This window comes from Dasypus novemcinctus, chromosome 21 (assembly GCF_030445035.2).
Source record: "Dasypus novemcinctus isolate mDasNov1 chromosome 21, mDasNov1.1.hap2, whole genome shotgun sequence".
NCBI lineage: Eukaryota > Metazoa > Chordata > Mammalia > Cingulata > Dasypodidae > Dasypus > Dasypus novemcinctus.
The window spans coordinates 40,772,993-40,795,663 of record NC_080693.1 but is presented as its reverse complement, the minus strand read 5'-3'; the positions used below and the strand labels follow the sequence as shown (position 1 = coordinate 40,795,663).

Genomic DNA, 22,671 nt, shown 5'->3' with positions numbered 1-22,671 from the left:
ACTCCAACAGAAAAATAAGTGACAACATGAACCAACCATTCAAAGACCAAGAAACCTAAATGGCAAAGATAAAGATAAATGGCCAATCTCACAAGTAATTTATTCAAAAAAGATAATTTTTATCTAATGAATAGGAAAATATCTCTAAGAATGATACTATCTGTGGCAGTTTGATATTACTTAAGAATTCCAGGCGGTGGACTTGGCCCAGCAGTTAGGGCGTCCATCTACCACATGGGAGGTCTGCGGTTCAAACCCCAGGCCTCCTTGACCCGTGTGGAGCTGGCCCATGCGCAGTGCTGATGCACGCAAGGAGTGCCCTGCCACGCAGGGGTGTCCCCTGCGTAGGGGAGCCCCACGCACAAGGAGTGCGCCCTGTAAGGAGAGCCGCCCAGCACGAAAGAAAGTGCAGCCTGCCCAGGAATGGTGCCGCACACATGGAGAGCTGACACAACAAGATGACGCAACGAAAAGAAACACAGATTCCCGTGCTGCTGACAACAACAGAAGTGGACAAAGAAGACGCAGCAAATAGATACGGAGAACAGACAACCAGGGTCAGACAACTGGAGGTGGGGGAGGAATAAATAAATAAATCTTTAAAAAAAAAAAAAGAATTCCAAAAAGAATAAAGATTGTTTGTAATTGGCCTGTTCCTCTGGTGTGATAACCCTTTGATTGTACTAAATTCAGCTGAAATGTCTGACTGAATTATGTTAAGATCAGGACTTTGGGAAGCAGATGTGGTTCAGGCAACTGAGCTCCTGCCTACCACATGGGAGGTCCGGGTTTGGTTCCCAGTGCCTCCTGGAGAAGACAAGCAAGATGGCAAGCCAATGCAACAAGATGATGCAGTGAGATGGTGCAACCAAGAGACAGTGAGGAAACACAATGAGAGATGCAACTAAAGCAGGAAGCGGAGGTGGCTCGGGCAGTTAGGCACCTCCCTCCCGCTTGGGAGGTCCCTGGGTTTGGTTCCTGGTGCCTCCTAGAAAGACAAGACCAGCACAGAACAAAACAGACACAGCAAATGCAAAACAATGAGGGGGCAAGGAGAAATAAAAAAATAAATCTTAAAAAGAAAAATTTCTTAAAAAAAGAAAAGATTAGGGCTTTGATCCAACCACTTCATTAGAATGTGACTCAGAGACAGGTCCCAGCCCCCGTAGGGTTAATAAAACAGATTCTCACACGGAAGTAGACACACGGAAGCAGAAATGCAGGAAGAGAGAGTGCTCCAGAGAAACGAGCCTGGAAAGAAACGAGCCCTGGGGAGAGTGACGAGCCTTCCGTCAGCCTGCAACTGAGATCGGAAGAAGCTGGGATTACGGAGCCTGAAGAAGAAGGAGGAAGGCTGAACCCTCGCACACATCACCTGCCATCTTGCTCAACACATGGCAACAGACTTTGGGTGAGAAAGTACCTCTTATGGTACTTTGAGTTGGACTCTTTAGGGCCTGGTAACTACAAGCTTCTATCCCAAATAAGTATCCTTAATAAAAGCCAACAGAATCTTGGTGCTTTGCATCAGCATCCCTTTGACTAACATGCTATTCAAGTCTGGTAAGAGTGTGTTGAGACAGGGCCTCCCCTCTGCAGTTGACAAGAGTACAGATTATTGCACCCTTCAGAAACAAATTTGAAAGTAAGATGAAAGAACCTTAAGATATGCTCATAGCCTTTGCCGTAGTCCTACCATTTCTAGGAATCTGTACCAAGGAAATAATTAGAAATGCAAACATAGGTTTATGTAAAGAATAGCTATTGATGTGTTTTTTATAATGCATGCAAAATTGAAAACAATCTAAATCTCCAATAAAAAAGAGCTGATTGATGAATTATGATAATCCATAAAATGGAATATTATCTAATTATTTTAAGTTAAGCTTTCTATGAGGAAACCTGCCTTCAGAGATGCATTTTGCCAGAGCAGGAACTACCAAAATGATGCCTAGGACGTGTGTGTGCAGGAAGAGGCATGAGTCCATGTGCATATGTATGTAAGAATGAAATAATACAAAACTGGTAATTATTGAAGTCAAAAGGAACCCTTTTTAAAGGTATTAAATGGTACACAATGGTAAAAAAAAAAAAGTCAAATATGTTTTGTGAATTAAAAAAGTACACAAAACTTTCCAAAGCAGAATTCCAATTTTGTTAAGTTATACACATATATGTATATATACATATATATATATAGAGAGAGAGAGACTGGGAGCATGGAAGGAAACATGAAGGGGGTAGGGAGTGTGTACAGGTATTTTTTCTTTATCTTTACCTATTTCTGTAGTTTCCCAAATTTCTCCAATAAGCCTCTGTTACTTTTATAATCAGAAAATTAATATATTATAAAATAAAACAGGCCACCTCCACTTGCAGAGAAATGCCCAGCCCCAGGAGGTGCTGACTCTCTCCTCCCCCGACGCCCGTGAACCACAACTCAGACGTGTCTCCTACCCAGAACCAGGGCCGCCTCCTTCCCTCGGTGCTCCCGCTTATCCTCCCCAGACAGCGAGTCTATGATAGCCTGGAGCAGGTTGCAGACAGCCAGGGACAGCTCCTGGTTCTCCACAGCCATGAGGCTGCAGAGGCGGTCCACCCGGACTGCGTGGAGAACAGCTGTGGCCTAGATCCCCAGCAGAAACAACAGTCAGGGCCCTGCCCCGTCTCCCGGCAGCCCTGCGGGTGGCCGGTGATGCTAACCACCCCACCCCACCCCGTGCCCAGGGAAAGAGCCCCGGCAGCCAGTGTCTCCCGCCGCCTGGGAAGGCCCTTGACACAAGCCACACACTTCCCAGGGGTCCAAAACTGCTCTGCCCAATACGTGGCCGCTGGACACCTAGGCCACGGAGCACTTGCATGTGGCAAATCCAAACTGAGACATGTTGTAAGTGTAAAATATGCACTGGATTTCAGACTTAGGATGAAAAACAAAGCAAAGTTATCTCAGCCATAAGTTTTATACAGATTATATATTGAAATGATAATAATAATTTGGATATGTTGGATTAGATATATTAAAATTAATTTCACCTGTTTCTTTTCATTTTTCAATATGACTATAAGAATATTTAAAATTATGCATGTGCCTCACATTCTGTTTCCATTAGCCAGCACTGTCCTCTCCCTCTCAATCTTGGGCATCCCCTTGACCCGGGAGCAGACAAGGAGGCTCACCTTTACTGTCCAGAGAGATCAGTGCCCCGCCCCTATTTTAGCCACTGTCACCTCCTTTGTGTTCAGCTCTTCCTCATAAGTCACTTTTAACAACTTATCTTTTAGTCAAATCCATTGCCAGCTCCGAGGGAAAGGAGGGGCACGCTCTCTGTTAAATCCTGGGCCATACAACCACGGTTGGGCAGATGCTCAAGACTTTGCATCAGAATCTATTTGTGCCACCCACAACCCTGCCCACAGGGCACCCTCCCGATCCTTGGACAGCAGCCATCCCAGGCCAAGCACCCCATGCAGGTCCACACCCTAGCTCGGTGACCGCTGCACATGCCCGACAGGGTCCTCACTGCAGCCAGCACCAGCTCAGGCCTTTTGGTGTCCAGGAGCTGCAGCAGCAGGGCCACTCCGTTGTTCTGGAAGATCCGCTCAGCCCCCGCATCCTCACGGCCTAAGACGATGAGGTTGTTGACGGCCTGAAAGAGGGAGGGGACAGTGAGGGTCATGAGGGACATATGGCCTTAGGCCAGTACAGAGGTGGTCGCAAGACACCTGCATCTCCTTCAACCTTATAATCCTGGGAACTGCCCAAGAATGTAATTCAAAAGAATGAACAACTTGCTGAAAGAATTTGATGAAATACACTGCAGCCATTAAAGCCATTAGTGGAAAAACTACAGAGCAACCTGAAAAAAAACACTCACAAGCAGACACTGAATCATATGTGCACTCCAATTGTACTTATGTTAAAATAAAACTGAGCCTTTGTACTTATGGATAAGACTAGGGAAAAAATAGAGAAATGAAGCATTTTTATATGAAGAATTATTTTCCTTTAAATTTTGTCCTTGAACATGGTTTTGACATTTTTGGTTGGTTTGTTTACTGGTCAGGGTAATCTGAAGTTGTAGGGGTTCCCAGGAAGGTGGAGGGTGTGGGAGACAGCACTGGACAGGACTAGAAAGCCTTGGGTTTGTGTTCCAGCTCTACTACATGCTAGCTGTGTGACCCTGGCAAGTCACAGCACCTCTCTGGGTCCAAGGTTCCTCCTCTGTAATTTTAGGCAGTTGACTAGAAGGTTCCTAAATGCCTCCCCACCCCAATGTCTTCCAACTTGAGGATACATAATCTCTGACAACTCATTAAGTTTCCCCCAGCTGTTGTTTTAAAAGATTTGCATATCACACGAATTCATTGCCCGTAAAACCAAAAAAATTCCCCAGGCATTGACTGTCAATTTCTTCTAAACGTAAAACACTCAAATTTTCCTAATTTATTCTCTGCAGAAGTACTAGACAGGAACATGAAAGAAAGGAAACAAATTGGATTAAGAAGATGATATGAGTAAATATTTTAATATTTAACCTGACTTTTTGCAATATTTTAAATGGAATATGCATTATTTTAATGTGTCATTGTGTCTCAGGGCCAGGATAGAGTTGAGTAAAGTACACAATTTGGGTGTCTTGGGGTCATAATTTAAGGGGGTGCCAAAAATCTTGATTAAGACAAACAATATTTAATGCAATATTTTAAAAAATCAAAATTCATGCCCCCAAAAAATCCATGATGAACAAAATATCAAAAAATGTTTTAAAAGACAGGATCTGACCCTGCACTTGCATGCCTTACGTCACCCGCCTCCCCCTAATTCCGGCCCTTCTTAGAGTTTACTCCCAAGGTTTCTAAAGTGCTTAATTTTGTCCGTTTTCTTCCAGGTTCAAGGACGCGCCTGCCGCTCCTCTCCCCGCGCGTCCGGGGGGGCTAGGGGCGGAGCCTACGGGGGCGCAGTTACCTGGCGGGTCCAGCGCGCCCCCTGCTGGCTAGCACTGCCCAACACGCACCTTCTCCCGCTTCTCGGCCTCACTGTTCTCGTCCAGCAGGATCTCAAACATCTTCTGCACCCTGGAGTCTGTGGAGAACTGCACACGCAGCTGAGGAGAGACGAGGGGATGGAGGGTCCACGCATTCCGGTCTGCTTCCCATAAAGTCCAGTTCAATAAACATCGGGGTCTGAACTGGGCCCTGGCTCATTCAATCATTGGTTCATTCACTTAACAGACATTTACCAACAACCATTTGTACCAGGCCCTGTTCTAGATGCTGGGGATAGGATGGTGAACAAAATGGAGCTCTTGCCTCGAAAAGCTTACAGCCTAGTTACATTCATCATCACCCCAGACTTAGAGTCTAGTAAACAGTTAGCTATTTGATATTTAAATATGGTCAAAAGCAGAAATGGGTCCCCAGGATCAGGAAACTGAAGCAACTCCCAAGCACCCCTTCAAGCAAATTAAATAGCTATTACATTTCTAGTCCCTCAGACACCCACCCCAAGCCGAGTCCTCTGAATCGTTCACAAAATGACCTAACTGATCTCCAGCCCCTCCGCATCTGCACCCCCTGGTTCTGCAGGAGCACACGCTCGCCTACTTCCATCCTGCGGCTCATCTCCTTTGCGGGGAGGGGGCGTCCTCAATGGCCCACACTCCTCTGACCGCTCCTCAGGCTGTGCTTCCTCAGCCCTTAAGTCTGGATTCTGGGCTTATGCCACTGGGCTCCCCGATGAATGGGAGCTACTGAGTCTTGGAGCCAGGAGCTGAGCGATCAGTTCCCTTCCTGCTCTTACAGAGGGGAAACCCACAGCCTGAGGAAGACTCGGTAGCTGAGCAGGACTAGGCGGTGCAGGATTCCTCACCTCCAGGGCTGGCTTCTCCCCACCCACTCCATTTTCCTAGAAAAGATTTCATGTCCCTCTTCTTTTTTTTAAATTTATTCCACCCATCCCCATTGTCTGCTCTGTGTCCATTCGCTGTGTGTTCTGTGACCGTTTCTATCCTTGCCAGCAGCATCAGGAATCTGTGTTTCTTTTTGTTGCATCATCTTGCTGTGTTAGCTCTCTGCGTGTGTGGCGCCACTCCTGGGCAGGCTGCACTTTTCTCTCACAGGGCAGCTCTCCTTGCGGGGCGTACTCCTTGCACGTGGGGCTCCCCTATGTGGGGGACACCCCTGCGTGGCACGGCACTGCTTGCACGCAGCAGCACTGCACGTGGGCCAGCTCGCCACATGGGTCAGGAGACCCTGGGTTCGAACCCTGGACCCTCCATATGGTAGGCGGGTGCTCTATCAGTTGAGCCAAATCTGCTTCCCCCTCCTGGCTCTTGATGCTCCTCTATGCTCCCATCAATCCCTCCCGATTCCCAGGTATCTCATGCTTCCTTTCTCCTCCCAGAAAGAGAGGAAGATCACATTGAGGGCATACTAAGTTGAAGTTAAAAAAAAAAAGCCTCCACCTGGAATATAAGAGACACATGTGTCCTAGTTCCTGCTTGTCCTGTGCGCCTGACTGCGCTCTTGTTTGTAAGCGTGGGCGTCGGGTGAAGCCGGCCCTGATGGCCCACTCCCCCCTCCTGGGAAAGGCTTGCTGGGAGGGGTCAGCTCACCTGCTCCTGGATGCTGGTGCTGAGCCTCCTCAGCGTCTCCTGGAAGTTCTGGTTCCATGGCTCGAGGGTGGCACAGCGCTGCACGTCCTTGAAGGCCTGGTCCAGCTTTCCCAGGTGCTCCAGAGCCTGGCATCGCCGATACAGAGCCTTGATGTCCGAGGAGTTGATGTCGATGGCTGGTGAGGGGACATAGGCAGGACCTCAGGCGGCCAGGATCCAACCACCCACCACTCATTCCCCCAGCTCCAGGAACGGGCTCTTGCTGGCTTCTGTGTCATCCTGGGAGGTCATCCACCCTTGTGGGCTATCTGTCCTACAGCTCCCCTTCCTCAGGCAACCGTCAGAATCATAGAGTCTCAAAGAAAGCAGGGGCATCCGTCCAACCCTGGTGCTCGAGTCCCTGTGCCATGATCCCCGCCAGTGCTCCTCATGCTTGAGCTTGTATTCCTCCAGCAACGGGGCGCTCCCTCTTTCTCAAGTCAGCTGTCAGGAAGCCCTTTCATCTTCCTACCTGAAGTATATCTCCCTGTGACTTTGTCCTTTTATCCTAAGTCCAGCCCTGGAACCCCTGAGATGAAACCCAGTCCTCTTTCCTGTGACAGCTTTGTGGCAGCTTTTGGTCCCATCTGGAAGTTGCTGTTTCTAGTCTAATTATTGCCACTTCCTTCAATTGCTCCTCACATGACAGGTTTCCAGTCCTTTCTCCAGCTGATCCCCTTCCTTCTGAACTTACTACAATCACTGTTTTTCCTAAAAATCTATAAACCTGCTCAAACCCCAACACAGAACTGTACAGAGATATAAACTCATTCTTCATTTTATATCCATAAATTGCAGTCAAGGGGGAAGTCTTCCCATTTTGATCATGGGCTTAAGTCTACATTCTCTGTGAACTTGAGGCACTCCATTGCCATCGTCAACTCATGTTTATTTCTCCCTAGCATCTGTGGAGCAGCCTAAGGCCAGAACATCTTAGAGTGGACTGGACTCATTCTGGGACCCTCAGGACGAGCATCTCCTGACTTACCCAACAAAGTAGGGTATGTCTATTCCCATGGCAAAAGGATTCCCAGAAGCATTCCCTTAAGAAAGAAAGCTGTCCCCAAGTATTTAACTCTTAATTCAGCTTGCAAAAATGTGACCTAGGGATGGCTTTTCTGGAGCTCTCCTTTTGCAGAAAGGATAATACACCTGAAGTCCCCCCTCTCCTTCAGTGTCTAGGATGGAGAGTGTCAGAAGCAACTTGGAAAAAACAGGGACACTGAGCTAGGGACCCAGTGGGGAAATCAGGGTTGGGGTGAGGACGTCAGGGCGAGAGGGCTCACCTTTTGATGCATCTGAAGCTGCCTGAACGTAGCTCTCCTGAGAAACAGGAAGGAGACTTGGTTAAGGTGGGTCCGATGAGGAGACAGCCAGAGGGTGTCCCTGCAGATAGGGGAGTGGGCTTGCTGGGAGAGGCCCAGGGGAGCACCCCTCGCTGGACTTGGAGAGCTGGATGAGCTTTGGTACCAGGTGAACCTGGGTTTGAATCCCGACTCTGGGAGATCTGAGGCAAGTTAATTAAGTTCTCTGAGCCTTGAGTTTCCCATCTGTAATATGGGATGACAATGGCTACCTCATGGGGCTGTAACTAAGGCGCCATGAGGAAGCGGACTTGGCCCAATGGTTAGGGCGTCCGTCTACCACATGGGAGGTCCACGGTTCAAACCCCGGGCCTCCTTGACCCGTGTGGAGCTGGCCCATGCGCAGTGCTGATGCGCACAAGGAGTGCTGTGCCACGCAGGGGTGTCCCCGCATAGGGGAGCCCCACATGCAAGGAGTGCACCCCGTAAGGAGAGCCGCCCAGAGCAAGAAAGCGCAGCCTGCCCAAGAATGGCACCACACACACAGAGAGCTGACACAAGATGAAGCAACAAAAAGAAACACAGATTCCCGGTGCTGCTGATAAGAATGGGAGTGGTCACAGAAGAAAACACAGCGAATGGACACAGAGCAGACAAATGGGGGGGGGGGGGAGGGGAGAGAAATAAATTTGAAAAAAAAGACTCCATGAAACACCCTAGGAAAAGCACCCAGCATAACGCCTAGCCCAGAGGTGTTGGTTCCATTGGGCTGATTCTGGTCTGGATGAATTTCCATCTTGACCGGACTCTCCCTTTGAGAAAGGAGTGGGGAGGTCTCTCCTCCAGCCCGAGGGGCCCAGGTGAGAGGGCTGAGACATGGACAAGGGCCTATCAGGAGGAGGGGGCTACCTCTGCACCTGCCTGCACCCCTCCCATTCCTCGGCCTCGCCCCCACCCTGCCCTGTCTCAGACCATCTTCAGGCCGCAGGCCGCCCGGTTCCGGTAGAGCGTGGCCAGCAGGGCCTTGTCCTTGGTCAGCTTCAGGGCCTGGCTGTAGCTCTTGGTCGCGGCCTTGTAGTCCTGGAGCTGGAAATGCCGGTTCCCTTCCTCCTTCAGCTGCACTGCGTCCACCTCGGCCATCTGTTGCGAGAGGGACAGAACAGTCCTCACCAGCCCCTCACTGCAGGCCCAGTGCCGGGCTCCTGGCTGAGGCTGGGGGCTCCAGGGTCCCCTCCCATCAAAGGGGAGGGTGACACTACCAGCACCCCCAGATCCATTGCCCCAGAAGGACACAGCATTGTTCAGAGTACGACCCAAAGTTGAGAGGGGTCTCAGTGTCCCTGTGGCTCACTCACTGTCCCTCCCAGCTTGGGGGTGGGGGTGGGTCAAAACCTTAAAAGTGCTTCCCAGGCCCCCCTCTCCCTCCCCAGGCCAAGGAGCACTCCCGGGCCCAGCTCACGGCTCAGTGAAGAGATTCTCTGGATCTGCCTTCCTGTGATGGTGCTCGCCCAGGGCGCCCCGTGTGAACCTGCAGCCGGCCAGCCTGGCCCTGCCCCTCCCAGCCCCCACGCAGGAGACTTTATCTCCCCTGCCAGCAACTCCACACCATATACGGCCATGGGGGCAGGTGTCCCTGGAGTCTGTCATTGACACGCAGGGCCCTCCCTCTCCCCAGACTGGACAGTCACCACCACATGGAGGGGATGACCATCCCCTGCCAAGCACCCCACTCAGGGACAGCCCCGAGGGCTCAGGAAATCATAGCCCAGAGAGAGAGAAAGATCCAGAAGGGACTGGAATCCTAGCCAAAATGAAAGAGAAAGATCCAGAAGGGAAGGGGCAGCAGACCCCCTCCCTGAGCGCAGCCACAACGCCCCTCTCCCACCTCCATCCCAGATAAACAACCTCTTCTCCCCTCTGCTGCTATTTTGGGAGCAGAGTGACAGCTGAGGGGATGACAGACTCGAACATCCAAGAGCAGCTGTCCCGGGTCTGGGACCAACTGGAGACTTCCAGAAATGATTTTCTGGAGGGAGGAGGAAGGGAAGGAGAGTGGAAAGTTCCTTCTCCTCTTCCACTTGTCCACAAATCCCCCACCCCTCCTACATTCACCTGTTGAAAATGACCTTGCTTTTCAGAACGACCCACAGAACTTGGTTGGTTGTTTCTGTCTGCCCCTCCATCCTCATCTATATGTAGTGAATTTATAAGTTCTCGGCAAGGCTCAGCCTGTCTCTCTTATCAGACTGGGAATTCCCTGAAGAGCCTCATTTCATCAAACTGAACTCTTCTCCCAGGGCCAGAGCTGGGAGAAGTTCTGCCCTGCTCCTCTCCTGGAGGGCAAGATCCGCATCTCATGCAGCCTGGCTTTCCCTGGCAGAGCCTGGCAGAAGGTATACAAGACACATTTCCTGAATGAATGGAAGAATGAATGAAGGTGTCTTCATGCAGATGCTTTGCTCCACTCACCCACCATCATGCTTCCCCACTCCCCCCACCCTCAATATAGCTCCACATTTACCTGACAGGCTGGGAAAGAGACCGCTCAAACAAAAACACTACATTCTGCTCCTCACTATGTGACCTTGGGCCAGTTCTTTCCTGGACACTGGGCCCAGCCCTGTCACATGCTTGTTGAATTAATAAATAAATGAATAAGTGGATGGATGGATGACTTCCCTGCCTTACCAGTGTTCTAGTCCCAGGGCCCCCTTGGGGGACAAGCTCTTTATAGCAATGTAGTAATCTGATAAAGAATCCTGCCTTTGGCAGAGAACGACACTTCTGTGACTTTAGGTCTAAGTGATCCTAGGTTTGAAGTCTTCTTCAAATATTCATTCTACACGTATTTCTTAAGCACCTAATATGGGCCAGGAACTTTGAATGATAATGGAAGCAGAAGACCTCAAACATTCGCAAGGGCAAGGATTTGTGTCTATTTTGCTCACTTATATATTCCAACTGCCTAGAACAGTACGTGGTATACAGTAGGAGCTCAATGAATGAATGAAATAGTTCCATGCATCTGTGATTTCCAAATGTGAGGAATACCAGGATATTTTGGAAACATATAACATGCAAACATGACACCTAGTTTCAGAGGTTTTCCTGAGTAAGTCATTAAATGAGTTAATATTTGAAGAACCAAACAGTGGCTGACAGAGAGTAGGTGATCAAAGGTATTTGCTGAATGAATGAATGTTTAAGACTAGACCCGAAGAATGAAACAGAAAACACCGAATGGGCGGAAACCCTAAGGCAGGACGTGTCCTAACTTGGAAGGACAAAGCAAAGGCCCTAAGGGTTATAAGGAGTTTGGCTTTCCCTGCACATAAGGGGTTTTAAAGTGGTTTTTGACCAGGCTCCCAGTTTGAAAAGATCACTCTGGCTGCACAGTGGAGAATGGATTGTAGGGGCAAGAATGGAAAGAGGGGGGCCGGTCAGGTGGCTCTTGCATTGGTTCAAGCAGGAAATAATGGTGACTCAGATCCAAGCATGGCAGTGGAGAGGAGAGGAGAGAACAGATCCAAGATGTATTAAAAAGGTGGAACTAACAGGACTTGGGACTAGGTTTCTGGTGAGAGAGCTCACATTTGTTGCTCTCTGCTTTGGTTCCTCATCTGTAATACAGGCATAAAAGGGTCGTTAGGAGGACTGAACAAGTTACCTATCTAAATAGAATGAAGCTGGATACACTGCTATCATCGCCATTTTTGCTTTACAATGTTCATAGCAGTAGAAATTTTTTTGCTTTTGTACTCATCAGGTGTGAATTGACTTGATTAATTTAGAAAGACTAATCATTTCTGCCCTCAGCTCCATAGTCTCTGGCTTTGTAAGCTGCCCCTGTGGGGTGCAGCTTGCTAGCTATCAGCCAAATCAGCCCTCTGTCATTTCCTAGCTATGATCTTGGGGAAAATCAATGAGCCTCTCAGAGCTTCGGTTTCCTCACCTATAAACTGGAGGAAGAATTCTGTAAGGCACTGGGAGGGAAGGAGTGTGGAGGTGGCAGCCTCTGTCGGGGGGGGGGGAGGGAGTGGTAGAGACCATTCCCAGGTGAACCTGCTTCTAATCCCTGCGACCAGGCGCGGCGGGACACTTACCCCTCCAGACCGCCAGAGGGCAATGTTGCTGCTTGCAAGCACCGCCTGGCCACGGGGGAGGCTCTCGGTCGCAATGGAGTCTCTCGCCTCCACGTGAGGACCATCATGGCGGCGGTGGCGGTGGCGGTGTGTGTGCGTGAATGGGGCGGGGGCGTAGTAACTAGTTGCCCGGACTCTAGGTCCTGGAGGCCGGTGGGAGGCAGAAGTGGGAGCCTTCCCCTCGGGGCTGCGTGGTTGACCACCGCCCTGCGTGTACGCGCAGGACGAAACGGCGGTGAGCGATGTGCAGCGGTTATTGGTGCAGTTCCAAGATGAGGGCGGGCAGCTGCTCGGCGCCCCTTTCGATGTGCCCGTGGACATCACCCCGGACAAGCTGCAGCTCGTATGCAATGCGCTGCTGGCCCAGGTGAGTGGGGCTGGCCCAGGTGAGTGGGGACGGCCCCGCATCTCCTCCCTAAGGTGTGGGTAGGGGAGCGCTGCCTGATCAGTCCCAGAGAGAGGATATGGAGACCAAAGGTCCGGGGTTCAAGGGCCCCCACTACTCACCGTCCTTGGGTGATACACCCTGGCGTAAGTCCATGCAGTACTACTTACTTTTGGGGAGGGTGGGCAGATATAATCAGCCTGAAAGAGCTTTACACACTGACCAACCAGGTCCTCCTCCTGAGCGTTTTGGCCTCCAGGTGTGCATTGTTTCATTGATTCCTCACCGCAGCACCTCCAGGTGGGACACATTAATTGCCCCATCTTACAGTGTAGTTCGGAGGGATTAAATTAGTTGCTCGATGCTCTCCAGAGGGGGTAGATTGGGAGTTGAAACCCAAATCTGTTAGACTGAAAAACCGTCCTTTTAATGTCTAAGCCAGTGTTTATCAAAGTGTTGCCCTCTGTTGGGGATTTGGTGGATTCTTGTTAGTGCAGTTCCTAGACTGTACCCCAGATTTAAACAGACTCTGGGTTGATACAGAGAGTCTGCATTTTTAACAAGCTTTTTGAATGCTTCTTACACGTTATATAGCATAGTGTGGTGGTTTGATAAACACTGCATAATGCTGTATATTAACCCTAATCCTGGCCTTAGTTTTTGTGTTTTTTTTGTTGTTGCTGTTTGGGTGGTTTGTTTTGTTTTTGTTTTTGTTTTTGTTTTTTGTAGAGCACTGAACAACCAGAATCCCTTTATTCATTAGTAATAGGACTTTGGGCTAGTTACTTAGTTGCTCTGAGATACAGGTTTTTCATCTTTCAAGTGAGAATATTGATGTTTGCCTCCCAGGGTTTGTTGTGAGATGCAGATAAATGCTTTTAAGGCACTGTGTAAGTCTCATACAATTGCTCTTCAAGGATTAAAAAGGTTTTGCCCAATGGGGAGTTGATGGAGGTATCCCAGGCAGGGTGCTTCAAAGAGGGAAGTTTCATCTCCCACAGCTCAGTGGGGTTTGTCCATAGTGGAGGTGGCCCCTGCATATCCTTTGAAGGGAGTCGCCCTTTGCCTTTGCCCTCCAGGAGGATCCCTTGCCACTGGCTTTCTATGTCCACGATGCCGAGATTGTGTCCTCGCTGGGGAAGACCCTGGAATCACAGGCTGTGGAGACAGAGAAGGTCCTGGACATCATCTACCAGCCACAGGCTGTCTTCAGGGTCCGGGCTGTGACCCGCTGCACCAGCTCCTTGGAGGGTCACAGTGAGGCAGTCATTTCTGTGGCCTTCAGCCCTACGGGGAAGTAAGGACGACAGCAGAATTGGGGAGTGGGATGTAATGAGGTTGGGAGGGTCCCCTCAAATTGAAATTGATAGAGCCTGGGGCTGCCCACCATGAAACCACTGGGCTCAGGTTGCAAGTGAGAGACTTCATGGAGGCCAGTGGGGATTGGTCCCCAAAGGCCAAGGGCACTTACCTTGGAAATCCGCTCCCTCAACTCAGTATCAGGAGAGCTGAGCTTCAAATTCAGCCCTGCCCCTTTGTAGCTATATGACCTGGGCACATCACTCAGCTTTCTGAGTTAATTCTTCATTTATGAAACTGGGATTATTTGCTTCTTGCAACCCCTTGAGGGTAACAAAGAAAGCTGGTTATAGCTGTGGCCATTCCTTTTAGGAAGGAAGAGAGAAATAGCCCTATAACGTCTTCTCCCAGATGTATCAGTATTATATTTATCCCTACTCAGGGAAGAGAAAAAATTTAGTTCCACATTCTATTCTCAGAAGACAATTGAATAGGCAGCAGAATTGCGCATGTGCAGTGTCTTGGGGGTGGGCCCTGTCCTTGCCTGTCCCTGTAGAGGTCATGCAGCCTTATTCTTCCCCAGGTACCTGGCCAGTGGCTCTGGGGATACCACTGTGCGCTTCTGGGATCTGAGCACCGAGACACCACATTTCACATGCAAGGGTCAGTATGTTGTGAGCTTGTAGGGGGTTCTGACGTAGTGGGGGGCAGCTAACTTGCTCAGCTCTTAGGTCCGGAGGAGGCCCAGAGCACATTGCAGTCCTTAACGCCCAGTTAGCAGCTGCCTGTCTCTAAGTGGAGACCGAACCCTTGAGCCCAGCCAGCTGCTTATGAACAGCAGAGTCTGGACCAGAGTCAGCATGAGGTTATGGGAAGGGGCTGACTGGCTGGACCTTGAATCTAATCTTTCAAATTTTAGCATGCATAGAATCATCTGGAAGGCTTGTTAAAATGCAGATACCTGGGAAGTGGACTTGGCCCAAAGGATAGGGCATTCGCCTACCACATGGGAGGTCCACGGTTCAAACCCAGGACTTCCTTGACCCGTGTGGAGCTGGCCCATGCACGGTGCTGATGCGCACAAGGAGTGCCGTGCCACACAGGGGTGTCCCCGCGTAGGGGAGCCCCACGCACAAGGAGTGCGCCCCGTAAGGAGATAACGCCCAGCGTGAGAGTCCAGCCTGCCCAGGAGTGGTCCTGCATACACAGAGAGCTGACGCAGCAAGATGATGCAGCAAAAAGACACAGATTCCTGATGCCACTGACAAGAATAGAAGCAGACACAGAAGAACACACAGCGAATGAACACAGACTAGACAACTGGGGTGGGGGGGGGGGAGAGGAAATAAAAATCTTAAAAAAAAATGCAGATACCTGGGTCCTACCCCCAGAGTTAATGTTTCAGCAGGTCTGGGGTGGGGCCTGAGAATTTGCATTTCTAGCAAGTGCCCAGGTGATGCTGATGCTGCTGGTCTGGCGACTGCACTTGGTGGACCACTGCCGTACCACGCACTAACCGGATGGCCTTGGGTTGGGTGTGTTCCCTTGTCAAGCTTCAGTTTTCTTATCTGGAAAAGGGGTGTGCCTGCGTGTGATAGTTCTTGCTTTGCTCAATACCTTGGAGCTTTTGTGCGAATTATATGAAATGATGGTTGTGGGAAAAAACTATATCATAGGAAATAAGGAATTATTAGAAAGTAGTGTTACCTGTGCAGCAAGTTACATGGTTATGTTCCCTCTCTGCCTAGAAAGACTCATTTCTCCCTTTGTTTGGGTGTTCATTTATTCTCTAAATAGTAATGGAGTCCCCTAGACACTGGGGATAAAAGATAAAGACAGATGTAATCAGCCTTTATTTCTCCTGCTTTTTAGGGCACAGACACTGGGTCCTTAGCATATCCTGGTCCCCAGATGGCAAGAAGCTGGCCTCAGGCTGCAAGAATGGCCAGGTAGATGGTGTTCAGGATAGGTAGGCAGGGGCTCTGGGGCTAGTTCAGAGTCAGGTTCTGAGGTCTGAGGGAGGGCTGGTTGGGAGCCATGGCTGGGAGACCTTTGATGGGGCTAGGGACAGGTCAAGGGCAGGTTATTCGATGAACTTCTGTTCCTCAGATTCTTCTGTGGGACCCGAGTACAGGGAAGCAAGAGGGCAGGGCTCTTGCCGGCCACAGCAAGTGGATCACGGGCCTCAGCTGGGAGCCCCTCCATGCGTAAGTGATGCTGGCAGCTGGGGGAAGAATGTGCAGGCTAGGCAAATGAGGGGCCAGGGGTTCAAACCTACCCCCTTCCCTGCTTAGTTCAGTCCGGGGTGGTGGTGGGCAGTCTTGGCAGGCAGTGGGGCAGGTCCCGCAGACCTGTCCTGCTGCTTTGGAGAAGGCTGCTCAGCTCAGGGCCTGGGAATGCCGTGCAGGGCAGCTATATCTTGGGGACAGGAGGCTGTTGAGATTGGGCCTGGCATTTGCTTCAGGAGTAAGAGGTGGGCAGGCGGGTATGGCTGCGTCAGAAGTGAGGTCACCTCTCTGTCACCCTCCCCAGGAACCCCGAGTGCCGCTACGTGGCCAGCAGCTCCAAGGATGGCAGTGTGCGGGTCTGGGACACAACGGCAGGCCGCTGCGAGCGCATTCTCACCGGTCACACCCAGTCAGTCACCTGCCTCCTATGGGGAGGAGATGGGCTTCTCTACTCTGCCTCCCAGGACCGCACCATCAAAGTCTGGAGGGCACACGATGTAAGAGCCGAGAGAGCCCCAACCAGGCTGGAGAAGTCTCAGGGCCCTGCATGCCAGCACTGGAAGGAACTTTGAGTGTGGCCTGGAAGCTCTGGTCAGGGGATCTGCTTTGGGAACAAGTGATTCTGTGGTCAGTGCAGCACACTAGAGTCGAGATTCCAGTGTCTGTTAGCATAGTCGAGGCTGTGAAAATTCCTGCCATCAGTAAGTCTTTATCAGGCTAACCCTGCCCCCAACCTATATGGCTGGTGCCCTTTTATTCCAACATACTTAATATCCCTTCCATGAAACATGCTTTCTGAAGCGTGGAACTGGGCTGGTGCCCTCATTTTACAAGTGCGGAGACTTGAGCCCAGAGGGGCGATTCGATTAAGGTCTCAGTGTGAGCAGTGAAGCTGCAGCCAGGGCCTAGCAGTCCTGATTCTTAGTTCCCATGCCGTGCATGTCACATCTTCTGGGGCTAACCTGGGGGTGCAGGTCCCCGAGGGTGGAGAGTGGGGCTTTTGTGTGTCTGACCTGTCTCTTCTACCCTAGGGCGTGCTGTGCCGAACTCTGCAAGGCCATGGCCACTGGGTAAACACCATGGCACTCAGCACTGACTATGCCCTGCGCACAGGAGCCTTTGAGCCGGCCGAGGCTTCAGTTAACGCCCGAGACCTCCAGGGGTCCTGTGAGTGGGTGGGAGAGGGAGGGGAAAGAGCCATTGCTGTGGCTTAATGGTGTGTGAGTGGAACCTAGGCTGGGGGGTGTGCTGTTTGTGTTGGCTTTTCTAATGAGCCTCGCCTCCCCTCTTCTCTCCCCTCGGATGCCTGGACACAGTGCAGGAGTTGAAGGAGAGGGCACTGAGCCGATACAACCTCGTGCGGGTGAGTGTGCCATGTGTGCATTCCCAGCTCTGTGCCTTTCCCAGCCAGTCCCTGAACACTTTCTGTGGGCACTCAGCCACCTTTCTTCTAGCCCCAGCTCAGGGTATACCTTTTCCAGAAAGCTGTTTTTGATTATTTGGGTTTACAATTCTAAAATCTTAAGGTACTAGGTATATTTTATTTCCTTTTGTTTATTTGCTTATCTGTTGCATTTCCCAAGGTGCCCCTCCTTTATTTTAGTTTGTTGGTTAAGTAACACATCCAGGTGTTCTGAGGGTCAAAGAATATAAAAAGATATACAGTGGGAAGTCTCCCGTCTCTGTCCCATAGCCATCAATTCCTTCTAGAAGCAGCCAGCGTTGCACTATCTCATGTGTGCCTCCTGAGATTTTATGTGAGCACATGTATATATATGTACAATTTATACAGATTATATATATATACACACACACATCATACAGGCCCCCTCATAACATCCTTCCCCCTAATTTTTTTTTTTTTTTAAGATTTATTTTTATTTAATTCCCCTCCCCTCCCCCGGTTGTCTGTTTTCTGTGTCTTTTTGCCGCGTCTTGTTTCTTTGTCCGCTTCTGTTGTCGTCAGCGGCACGGGAAGTGTGGGCGGCGCCATTCCTGGGCAGGCTGCACTTTCTCTCGCACTGGGCGGCTCTCCTTTAGAGGTGCACTCCTTGCGCGTGGGGCTCCCCTATGCGGGGGACACCCCTGCGTGGCACGGCACTCCTTGCGCGCATCAGCACTGCGCATGGGCCAGCTCCACACGGGTCAAGGAGGCCCGGGGTTTGAACCGCGGACCTCCCATGTGGTAGACGGACGCCCTAAGCACTGGGCCAAAGTCCGTTTCCCCCTTCCCCCTAATTTAACACACCTTTACCTTGCTTTTTATGTACTTTAGAAATCATTCCAAGTTTACAGAGTTTCTTTTTTCCTTTGGGAAAGTGGTTTGCCTGGGGCCATAGGTGAATTTGTGGCCACCCCTGGCCCCCTTTCTCCTTGTCCTGGCCTCTGTCCCTTGTTTTGTCGTTAATGGTGCATGCTTATGCTGAGGGTGGACTCTCCTCTCTAAGACCTTGTCTAACACGTGTGCTTTGTGTCCACCCCTACCCCAGGGCCACGGCCCAGAAAGGCTGGTGTCTGGCTCAGACGACTTCACCCTCTTCCTGTGGTCCCCAGCAGAGGACAAGAAGCCCCTGGCGCGGATGACGGGGCACCAGGCCCTCATCAACCAGGTGCTTTTCTCGCCTGACTCCCGCATCATCGCCAGCGCTTCTTTCGACAAGTCCATCAAGCTATGGGATGGCAGGACGGGCAAGTGAGTGGGGGGGGTGGGGGGGGGTGGGAAGGGGCGTTCCTCTCTCTAAGGAGAGAAGAGGAGGAGTTTGGCTCTGCCACTTACTGTCTGGCTTTTGGATTTTCTAAGCCTTGGTTTCTTTGCTGTAATAAGTGAATGTGATCCCCCTACCTGTCAGCTTAGTTACAAAGATTAAATGAGATGGTATCTTTGGCGCCAGCATGAAGTGGGCACTAAAAATAATAGCTCATTTCATATCTAAGGAGAGAAAGGATTTTAAAACTGGCTGCAGGGTCTAGGAGGTGACAGCCCCAAAGAAAGGGACATGTAGGTGTGTGGTCCCCTCAGTGCCCCAACCCAGACTTTCTGAATCAAGATCTGCATTTTAATAACTACCAGGTGATTGCTCTGTGGATTACTGCTGTAATGAGGAACACTGTGCTCAGGGTTAATTGGGTTGGAGGGGCTATCTGGGGCAGATGGGGAAGCCATTTTTGAATGCCTGCTACCTGTGTGTCAGGCAGTGTACACTGCAGTGCTTTGAGATAGGTAATTCAAGTCCTTTTTAAGGTAAAGGCAGTGGAGGTTCAGAGGCCTGATGGCTTGTCCAAAGACTCACAGCTGGTCTTCATTGCCTTGAAAGTTCCAGGTGGGCCTGGCCCACTGTTACTCTGTGCCACCTGTTAGCAAACAACTGTTATGTTGGGACATCAGACAAATTAGCTAAGCAGATGACTGCATTGAATTCTAAGGCACCCAGAGTCGTGACAGTATGAAGGCCTAGCAGTAACGCCCAGAATGAGTAAATTGGCTGGGCCAGGGGCCAGGCAGTGAGATTTTGAGGAAGTTCTCTGGTTAGTTCCAGCACGCAGCCAAGGTTGTGAAGCACTGCTGGGGACATAGGGGACCCACAAAACCGTCTTTGGAGTTCTAATATCCATCATCGTCCCCTGGCTTAGGTACCTGGCCTCCCTGCGTGGCCATGTGGCTGCCGTGTACCAGATTGCGTGGTCAGCCGACAGCCGGCTCCTGGTCAGTGGCAGCAGTGACAGCACATTGAAGGTGTGGGATGTGAAGGCCCAGAAGCTGGCTGTGGACCTGCCAGGCCACGCTGATGAGGTGCGGCCCACCCTCGTGGGCAGGAAGTGGGTGGGATTGAAGCCTGGCACTCCTCAGCCTTGGCCTGCTGCTTGCTCGCTCCCCTACCCCTCCCCACTGCCCTGCTTTCCCTCTTAGGTGTATGCCGTTGACTGGAGTCCAGATGGTCAAAGAGTGGCAAGTGGCGGGAAGGACAAATGCCTCCGGATGTGAGTGGGGGAGCTGGTGGTGGGTGTGTTCGGCTCTCCTGCCCTTTGGTCCTTCTCTCTGCAGTCTTCCCCTTCTGGCATAGAACTCTGCGGGACTCTCTGGGTGCTATTGTTCCGAGGTGGTGTGTAGAGACAGGATCTCAGTGGGTCCCTGACGGTATTCAGGCTGCTCTGTGGGGGCAAGGCTGGCGGTGTTTCCAGCATTAGGCAGTGGTTCTTTGTTAGAGCTCTGGGCTTTGGAGTCTTCACACCTGAGTTTAAATCCTGATTCTGCCTTTCATTATAGTCTTGGGGAACTTGGTTAACCTGTTTCTTGGGAATTATCAACCTACAGCAGGCTATGGGAAAGATCAAAAATAGGAGGGTATACACACTTTGGACCCTAAGGCATTGTATGCTTGCAAAGGATTGGCACTGTCCTTGGGCAGCTTGGGCTGGGTTGAGGTCCGGCTGAGGCATGCAGTAGGTATGCAACCTGTGTCTGCATGGCCACGGCAGAGATAGCAGCCCCAGACCCTCCCCATGCCCTGGGCTCCTGGTAGGATTTGGCAGCCTCCCTTTCCTAAGGGGAGATCCCCATATTGATTCCCTCCCCTTCTCCACAGATGGAGGAGATGAAGAACCAGTTTTCTCTACCTGGACTTGGCCTCTCACAGCTCCCGCTGACAGACTAAAGGAGGATGGCGTGTGGCAGTATGTGCACCTCGCTCACCAGTTGTGACCCTGAGAACGACCTTGGACAGAGCCCAGTGGGGGCTTTCCCACAAGTGCCCTGTCTGTACCACACCAGAGCAAGAGTTGAAAGCTGCAGAAGACCATCATTGAACTTGGCTCTTGACCATCACTCTGCACCTTGCTGGGGATGGCAAGGAGGCCGGGCATTATGACTGGACATCTGCTGCCCCTGCCTCCTTTTCCCAGTGTCAGCTCTACTCAGGTCAAATCCTCGATTCTTTGACCAAATAAATAACTTTTATTTTGTGTGTTCAGGTTATAATTCATTGTCCTAGAATCCCAGGACTCAACCAAGGGCTATGTTAAATTAGTTTGGCTAGCTCCTCACCTCTGCGCAGGACTACACCAAAGCCATACTGAACCGGAAGTTGCCTCTCCTCCGTTCCCTGTGCAGGAGAGGCCACTATCTAGCAGCAGAGGCTGGGAGCACTTGCCACAGGGTCAGAGGACAAATCTAAGACTCTGCTGTCCACTGTGGTAGCCACTAGGCACAAATGGCTTTTTTCCTTAACTAGAATTAAATTAAATTTGAAATGAGTTCCTCATCGCACTAGCTAAAGGCTACAGCTTTAGCCCGCAAATATAGAACACTTTTGTCCTTGTAGATTGGACAGCGCTGCTCTAGGAATGCTTTCTCTTCCTTCTTGTGCAGCACACTTTCTTGAGCCCCCGCAGTGCACCGAGCACTGCTGGGCTCCCAGGATAGAGAAGATGGTGGTGGCAGTCCTGAGGACTCCCTTTCTAATGGGGAGGTGGGACAGTGACATCAGAGCGCTAGCAGGAGTGGGTACAGGTGCTGTGGGAGGGTGGGCTCTTGCCCCATGAGAAAGGAGTCCCCACCTAAGACATTCTCAGACCCTTGACCAAAAAAGTGCTAAGATGGATCATGATATTATCCACTCAGGTTGAACTTTAAGCCATCCTTATATAAGCTGCTCAGGGCCCTTTTTTTTTTTTTAAATATTTATTTCTCTCCCCTCCCCCCAGTTGTCTGCTCTCTCTGTCCACTCACTGTGTGTTCCTCTGTGACCGTTTCTATCCTTATCAGTGGCACTGAAAATCTGTCCCTTTATTTTGTGTCAGCTCTCCGTGTGTGTGTGTGGCGCCATTCCTGGGCAGGCTGCATTTTCTTTCACGATGGGTGGCTCTCCTTACGGGGCGCACTCCCTGCGTGTGGGGCCCCCCTACGCGGGGGACACCCCTGTGTGGCACAGCACTCCTTGCGCACATCAGCACTGCACATGGGCCAGCTCCACACGGGTCAAGGAGGCCCGGGGTGTGAACCGCGGACCTCCCTTGTGGTAGACGGACGCCCTAACCACTGGGCCAAGTCTGCTTCCCTCAGGGTCTTCTAATATCTCATTCCTTCTCGTCCTCCCCCACCTGGCTTCACTTCTTTGATTTTGCATATAACCCAGCCACAGTTCTCAGCTTTCAACTTGCACGTCTCTGCAAGGCGGAGGTGGGATGAGGGCCGTGGGGAGCCAACAGTGACTGAGCCCCCTTCCCCCCTCAGTGCCAGGCACTGGTTCTGCCAGGCACTCTCACATGATCCTCAGTCAACCTGCACCTGGGAGTGGAGAGTTCTAACATCCGGATTTTTGGTGAGGAAACAGCCCAGGAATCTTAAATTTGCCCATGCCCTCATATCCATTAAGAGGAAAAGCCAGGATTAAACCCAGATCCTGTCCCCAAAACTTGTACACCTCCCACCATATTCCTCCAGAGCTCACTTACAGCACGGACAGTCTACCTGTTGCCTCCCCATCAGCCCCCATTGCTGTTTTGCCTGGTATGAGTGTTTCAGTCTTTTGAGTACCAACAATCTCTTCCATAGGCAGTAGGGTGATGTTGGCACATCCTATTGCCCAGCCACCCTTATTTTCCATCCCCACACACATACCTGGACTCTTGGTCCTGGCAGAAGCTAGGAAGGTGAGCTGTCTG

The 22,671-nt window shown here is 50.9% G+C and overlaps 2 protein-coding genes across 4 annotated transcripts in view; one reads left to right on the top strand and one right to left on the bottom strand.

The window, feature by feature from the left end:
* The window catches only part of UNC45B (unc-45 myosin chaperone B), a 31,137-nt gene extending 21,631 nt beyond the window's left edge, over positions 1–9,506 (bottom strand). For both annotated transcript variants that reach the window (XM_058283169.2, XM_058283170.2), the window contains exons 1-7: positions 9,417–9,506; positions 8,930–9,097; positions 7,940–7,976; positions 6,615–6,790; positions 5,016–5,105; positions 3,480–3,647; positions 2,458–2,626 (exon numbers count right to left, since the gene is read on the bottom strand). In XM_058283169.2, coding sequence (XP_058139152.1) covers positions 2,458–2,626; positions 3,480–3,647; positions 5,016–5,105; positions 6,615–6,790; positions 7,940–7,976; positions 8,930–9,097 — 808 coding nt within the window. In that variant the 5' untranslated portion in view covers positions 9,417–9,506. The remainder of the gene's footprint in view (positions 1–2,457; positions 2,627–3,479; positions 3,648–5,015; positions 5,106–6,614; positions 6,791–7,939; positions 7,977–8,929; positions 9,098–9,416) is intronic.
* A 2,613-nt stretch (positions 9,507–12,119) lies between these two features.
* On the top strand, positions 12,120–20,972 carry NLE1 (notchless homolog 1). Of its 2 annotated transcripts, none has more exons than XM_012518920.3 (13): positions 12,120–12,192; positions 12,323–12,466; positions 13,564–13,781; positions 14,367–14,446; positions 15,656–15,732; positions 15,893–15,990; positions 16,316–16,508; positions 17,043–17,178; positions 17,328–17,374; positions 18,501–18,703; positions 19,642–19,801; positions 19,919–19,989; positions 20,595–20,972. In XM_012518920.3, the coding sequence occupies exons 1-13, from the start codon at positions 12,166–12,168 to the stop codon at positions 20,605–20,607; spliced, it is 1,467 nt and encodes a 488-aa protein (XP_012374374.1). In that variant the 5' UTR covers positions 12,120–12,165; the 3' UTR covers positions 20,608–20,972. The 2 variants fall into 2 exon arrangements, with proteins under 2 accessions (XP_012374374.1, XP_023439926.1); XM_023584158.2 differs by having other exon boundaries at positions 12,121–12,186.
* Positions 20,973–22,671: the final 1,699 nt, after the last annotated feature.